Here is a 7,057-nt window from a genome sequence, read left to right as displayed (position 1 = left end):
TTTCCTTGAAGAATTTATCATGGTTTTCCTCTTCTTTTTGGTACATACATGGTATCACTGCATGTTATCCGTACGTAGCATTACACTGATATACTATATAGTAAGCTTCCCATCTGCCCCCATAGGAGAGGGTATGTGGCTGCAACTTAGCAGCCAATGTCTTGAGAAGACAATTGCCAGATCTGGCCAGGAAATGGCAATGCACAGACAGGGTTCGACTGAATTCCTCATCTACAAAAACAAACAAAACCCACCAACCAGCGAAGGTCCACCACGGCAAATCAGCACCAAAGCTCTCAGGCGAAGGCTGCTACACTCTTATCCCAATTCCTTTATGAGCCTGACGTGTACGTATACCGCGACTGAGCCCCCTCCACCAGCTCCACAAGTTTACCTGCAATAAATTGAACATGTAAAGCTTATTACAGAATGCTGCCTCTCTAAGTTTCCGTAGGAATGAAATGCCCAGATATGGAGAATGTTTACATACCTATGAGGAAACCAACCACCGGCACTGGATTCAGCACTTTCTCAGCTTTCTCAAGGTGGCGCCTGTTAGAATTCTCAAGTGTAAGCATGGGCATAAAAGGGAAAATCAAATCAAGAGTTGGCACATTATCATATCAGGGTGTAATGTTCGTTACTTGGTGTAGTTGGCGAAGAATGGATCTCTCATGACGTAAAGGGCCCACATCATCTTTCGCCTTTTCAACTGATGGAATTGATCCGAAGAAAAACAGCTTGTTCAGCAACAGAGAACCCGACAAAAAATAAATAATTATAGAACTGAAACCATCTCACCTCATCCCTCTCAGCAGATGAGAGATGATGAACTTTCCCGGTTCTATGATTTAGATCTGTTGCATGAGAGTGAATGCCAAGGCTTGTGAGCTCCACAGCTAATGACACTAACCACGGGGTCCAAGATTTGATTCCAAACTTCCTGATCATAAGGACGTAGACAAGTGGTCTGAATATGTGGACGGCCTCCCCCAACATGAATAAGCGCCCAGAAACCCCTTTAGAAGACCAAATAGTTGCAAAAGTTGGCTTCTCAACCTCCATCACTGCACAGCGCATAACATATAAGTCAGTGTAGAAGGAAGTATAATCCCATAAGCAAACTAATGGAATGCTTATGAAAAATAATAGAATGCTTATGGCAATCTGAGAACTAAAATAGCTTTATGTAAAAAAAAACAAGTTACCAGGTAGAACAGGAGTAGGTTGGAGTCTGGTCATCCACATGGGATCTGACATCATCTTTGCATTCTGGCCAAACTTGTTCAAAGCAGCTACTGCTCTTCCCTCGAGACTCTTAGATATAAATCCAGGTTTTCCATCCAGACCATTCGACCCTATCTCATGGCCATTTTGGGCATGTCCATTCATCGGATAGATGACTGGCACTCCATTGCTTTTGACTCCATGATTGTCTGCAACAATATCCTCCTCTTCATTTTCCACCTCCCCTCCTTGTAAGAGCATCCTGTAGCCACTCTCCCTGAAAGCAGCTAATCTGACACATGCTCTGGAATGTTGCAGAATATTTGTCATTTGTCTGAACCAAGCTAGAAATGCATCGCAGTATCAGATATGCAAGCCAGAAAAAGAATGCATAAGTGATTGTCTTACTTCACTGCCTCTGTAACAGCCAGGAAGCCCCACTTGCGATCATCTCCAACAAAGTGCTGGGCGGCAACCTCGACAACTGCCTCCGCATCTTTGAGTATAGATACAACAAGAGGCCATGGGATAGATTGCTCCTGACCATCGTTTGGTGTCTCAATTATATGCTGGTTGACAGAACTTACAATGCCAAGAAGTGCATATACTGTTCAGAAAAAGCAAAGACATTAATGTCAAATTATCAAGCTCATAGCTCTCAACAGCTTCTTATACAACAAAAGCACACAAGTATATATATAGAAGTCATCTTCCTATCTTAGTGTATAGTAGTACACGTTTACTTACTCAGCATATGGTTTTGCTTCTCAGGTGATACCTTGGAAAGATTATAGCTAGTTAACGAGCTAAGCTAAATGTTATTTTCAGATTAGTAATAACTTGCTAGGTAAGTAGCCAGGTTCAGGAGTTGCGAGCAAATGTGCTTCGGCATAATACATTATACACAGGTGTAAATACATTTTCACTAGATAATTACGTACAAATAATGAGATCATTTTACAAGGTTGAGGAAAATGGTACATATGGTCAAGGTCGCAAGGACAATCTTCTCAATTTTTGAGCAAACAATGGGGTGCACTCCACATCCGCAAAATTATACACTGGAAACTTCTGATAATCTCCTATTTCAAGTATGGTGCAGAAGTTTTTAGCCAACTGCGCCACTTGATGACGAAAAAGGAAATTCTACGTCAGGTTTCATCACTTATTGCTAAAGCCACCTCAGGAAGTTGCATATGAGATGCACAAAATGATTAGGAAGCTGACAGTAATGAATAATATTTGTTATCATAATATCTTAAAAAGCTAATCTAATGCGGGGTTTTCAGTGTACTTGGTGTATGAAACAGATTATCTCAACTCCCAAAATTGCAATGATCACATTCCACTCCTGAAGCACAAAAGGCTCATGGTAACGTCCATCCACACATGAACTCGCCATGTGTGACATGCAACATGAACAAAGGGTTACCTTTACATCTCACAATTATAATTTCACATTTTAGCCTATCATAAGTCAGTACCTTTACATAACACATACCTCTTTGATCAGAATTATTACGGCACATTATACTTTCTAGCAGTTCAAAATGTATTCGTTGCAGCTACAGACCATATTTTTTCTCTGACAAACACACAATAGACACTTCAACATTCGAAATTTGCGAACCATGAGACACTTCAACATTCGCGGTTGCGAACCATGAGACACTTCAATTCAGTACTTCTCAAAGGACAAGCACCATGAGACAGTAAGTAAAAGTATAAACTGGTGATAAAAGATTGAGATGAAAAAAATCGTGTGGTGAAACTAAATGCTACACATATTGAAGGAGTGGCGGCACCTGCTTCCGGCGCGATCTCGGAGTTGCCAAAGCGCTCAGGGAGTATCCACGTCACCCCCTGCAAGGATTTCAAGCAAACGTAAGCAACAGCTACAACTCCCAGCTGCTCGTTCCATTCACCAGAACCAAATTGGAATTCGATAATTAATACTGCGGAATTGATCCCCTTTTGTGGTCTGCAGAGCCAGGAGGACCCAGGAAGCAGCCGAACCACACGAATTTGCGCAACACCAGGCTAGCAGCCCTACCCAATCGGCAAATCATACGATTGAACTATCGACCAACCACGCGGATTAGGGATCAGGAGCTCCCGTGGACCGCAGGAGGCGATTGCGCGCGCGTGACTGAAGGGGGAGAAGAAGGTGGTCGGGGGTATGGGTTAGGAGGTTACGTTGGCGAGCGACTCGAGGGAGCGGACGAGGTCCCGGTTCTTCCGCACCCAGAGCTTGTAGGCGTCCATGGCCACGGCGACGACCGCCGCCTCCTGGAGGAGCTAGGCGAAGAAGAAGATGGCGACGGTGACGGCAGTACCGCACTAGCTCGCCAGCGTGCGCAAGCGGGGAGCCGTCTGATCGGCGGCGGACGGCGACGGTGAATCGCGGTGGCCGGCCCCGGCGACCGGTGTGGGGATTTATTTCGGTTTCTGGCTACACCGCTCTGCTGTCTGGGGAAGAGGTATATACCCGCTAGGAACCCAACTGGTGGGGACCTCCAGTCAGTGAGCGTTGTTCTTCTTGTAGAGGAGTATTCATTTACCAAATTAATTGTCGTAGATTTATTTAGATTCATATTATTTATACACTAAAAAATGTTTATATACTACATGTTTATATGCTACACATTTATCTTAATAAATGTGCAAAAAGTAATTTAGGACCGATGGAGTCTTATTTGGTATAAAATGAGTTGAAGTAAACTTAAGTCTGACTTCCAAACCTTGAATTCATGGGGAGAATGTCGGATATAATAATGCTATGAAGTGAAGTGTGAATCCACAAAACTTTGACCAAAAGCTTGCATGCTCCACAATTTGCTTTGACATGTTCTTTTTTGAAAGTAAGATAAAATTCTTGCCTCATCTATTAATTATTAAGTAAAAAGTGTTAAGCTTTTAGAAAAAAATCGGACGAAAATCTACAACAATAGGGCAAAGGCACACCCACATCCACCCACACACCACCCAAAGGGGCATCCCAAGCCACCATAGCTATCCACAGAAGCTACACAAACGCGAAGCACAAATTAACTTATGCCAAACAAATGGCTCCTCGAGAAGAGATGGACAACTCTAATTCTGAAGACGAGCCTCTAAGAGGAGATGTGCAAGACCTACGCCGAAGAAGACCTTCACCACCGGACTGTCCCTCGTAGGTCATAGTACAACACCCAAAGGTAACTTGGACTACACAACAAGAGGAGACCAACACGAAGACAAACGGACACGCTGGAACGAAGCCGACTAACACGGTCTTGCCGCTACCAAACCTTGCTCATCACTCCACCCAGAACCCCCACATCTCTGGTTGACCTCCTGCCAACCTAGATGCCGAGTGTGTCCATCCTGACCGAAGTGTGTGAAGGGGATCAACGACTTCAAGACAACGCCCTCAAGAGGGGAAACGACGAAGGAACAACATCTTCGTCCAATCACGCAAAGTGGGATCTAGGCATTCACCCGAAGACGTGAAAATGAGGGTAGCGAAGGTCGCATAGCTCCACAACCCCCCCCCCCCCAAAGACGTCGTGCGGTCAGGCTTTCACCCGGAGTAGTCGAGCATCGACATCCCCACATGGCCGGACAACAAGACAAAGACCTAAGAGCCGCCAACCCGCACCCAAAACCAGAGGTGCGGCAAAAGACCTAAGAGACACCTCATGTGCGGCAACAGCGCCACTGCCGCACAGGAGCCACAACCTCCTCCAAAACCAGACGAGGGAGCTCAGCGAGCTCCGAAGCTACCGCCTGCTCCACACGGGTTGAAGAGCCAAGCCGCACCACTACTTTCGGCTCACTGAGACCGAGCACCGCGGGCGCCACCAAACGCCACAGAGAGAGGACTTCGACAAACGCCGACACGGGGATCCAAGACGTAGAGCTGGCGGTTGCACAAACGCGAGCTCTCCGATCCATCCGCCATGCCACCCCTCGCAGCCACAATGGCCGCAAAACTTCCCAGAGATGCGGGGGCGCCATCCAGCTCCGCCAAAACCCCGCGCACCAGTGCCCTTGCTGCCCCCTGTCGCCCGAAGGAGGCGACGAAAGGAGCGGCTCTTTTCACGATGCTCAATTTCCCATGTAAGACCCTGCTTGGTCCTTATTATTTAAATTATACTGAGTAAAGTTGAATTATCATTTACGTTAGTGTTTTTTTCCTCTTTCAAAGTTGCGTTGTTACCATAACACATGTGAGAATGCATGATCACTTTGTTAACAAAAGCTATGCCGGGCATTTTTTCATTTAATGTTCCCAAATTCTGCTACGTTCTTGCTCAAAGTGTTTTCCTCTTTCGTCGAAGTCAGCGTTTTCACCAAACCTCCGTCTCTCTCTGGCGTTCCTAGTCACCATGCATGAAAGACTTTGGTTATTGGTGACGGGGAGCCTGAAGTACTCACATCGCCACGGTGGCGGGCCTGCTGCTGAGGAACGCCGGTGCAGTGCAGGTAGCAGGTGCCGTTGATGGCCAGGTAAAGCAGGTAGACGACCACAAGGCCACGAAACCAGACCAACAATGCGTCCGTCCGCGCTAGTTTCTTCATGCATGGATCATCGGGCGAACTACGGTGGAGGACGACGTCATGGGCGAAGATATCAGTAAGGCAAGGTAGGGCAGTCCTTCTACCTTGAGTCAGATGCATGCGTTTTTTCTTGAATAGTTTGAGTGCAATAGCGGAGAACGAATTTTGGTATGGCGAAAGTCAAAACAATAGACCAAGGGGACATAAAAAAATTGAGTTACATACATCATACTTGGTTGTTTACTAAAGAACATTCATGAGACGTCACTCATAATACTTTAGTCAATCTAACACGTATGGTAAAATTAAGGTACGACCCACACATATTGTTCGTGAGATGACTACTGATCGAGGTCTAATCAACTGTACGCTATAGTGCTACTATTGCTCTACAGTGGCCTACTGTGAGCCTGTCGATAGCTGGAAGGGTAGCACGATCTCTCTGAATCCAAGACAGAGGACATGCATTAGCGACAAGACATATGCACCCTTCCAGCTATCGATAGGCTCACAGTAGGCCACTGTAGAGCAATAGTAGCACAGTACTCGACACTATAGCGTAAGTTGATTAGACCTCAGTAGTCATCTTACCAACAATATGTGTGGGCCATCCTTATCTCCAACGGGGCGACGCATATCGGGCGCCCAAAAGTGATCGCGCGTGTCCATTTGCATCGTCACGCGGACATATTTTGACCGCATCCGTTTGCGTCTGGGTGTGCTCCTAGCGGGGGCGACCCATTTTTGTTTTGCATTTAATATTTAAAAAACATAATGTACTACAACCTATACAAACTACAGTCGGTAAAAGCCTAGACTACTTGGTGCCTGACGGCCAGGCCCTGTCGTTGCGTCCCTCCCTCGTATGCTTCTCCGCCGCCAGCCGTGCGGCCGCTAGAGCTCGGTGCGCCGCCGCGTCCTCTAGCAGGCACCGTCTCAGCGTTTCATTCGCGGCATCCTCGGCCTTCTTGAGCGTCTCGAAGAAGTCGACTAACGCCCTCTGCTCCGCCGCCTTCTCCTCCGGGGTAGGCGCATCAGGTTCATCAGAAGACCATGAGATGTCGGAGTCGTCGTCCTTTGCGGGGCCGCCACCCTCGGCGTTCCATCTCGGCATCGAACGCCACGTGGGCCGCCTGCCCCTCCTCTGCTTCCTTCTCCGCGTCAGCCAGGAACTTGGCATCCCTGACCAGGTCGAGGAGGTCGTCGGTGTTGTCGTCGTCGTTGAACTCGTCGTCGGAGCTCGAGGCCAGGGGAGGTGGAGTCGGAGGTGGAGGCGCGGCAGCCTGGC

The 7,057-nt window shown here is 47.2% G+C and overlaps 1 protein-coding gene across 1 annotated transcript; it reads right to left on the bottom strand.

Moving 5' to 3' along the window:
- Positions 1 to 3,599, bottom strand: LOC124692395 (peroxisome biogenesis protein 16-like). Its single transcript, XM_047225752.1, has 8 exons — positions 3,424 to 3,599; positions 3,033 to 3,090; positions 1,636 to 1,834; positions 1,209 to 1,531; positions 802 to 1,067; positions 645 to 712; positions 491 to 552; positions 1 to 394 (listed from the first exon to the last, which is right to left on the bottom strand). The coding sequence occupies exons 1-8, from the start codon at positions 3,490 to 3,492 to the stop codon at positions 333 to 335; spliced, it is 1,107 nt and encodes a 368-aa protein (XP_047081708.1). The 5' UTR covers positions 3,493 to 3,599; the 3' UTR covers positions 1 to 332.
- Between the last annotated feature and the right edge of the window lie 3,458 nt (positions 3,600 to 7,057).

The sequence above is a fragment of the Lolium rigidum genome, chromosome 2 (assembly GCF_022539505.1).
Source record: "Lolium rigidum isolate FL_2022 chromosome 2, APGP_CSIRO_Lrig_0.1, whole genome shotgun sequence".
Classification (NCBI taxonomy): Eukaryota; Viridiplantae; Streptophyta; class Magnoliopsida; order Poales; family Poaceae; genus Lolium; species Lolium rigidum.
This window is presented reverse-complemented; position numbering and strand designations above follow the sequence as displayed.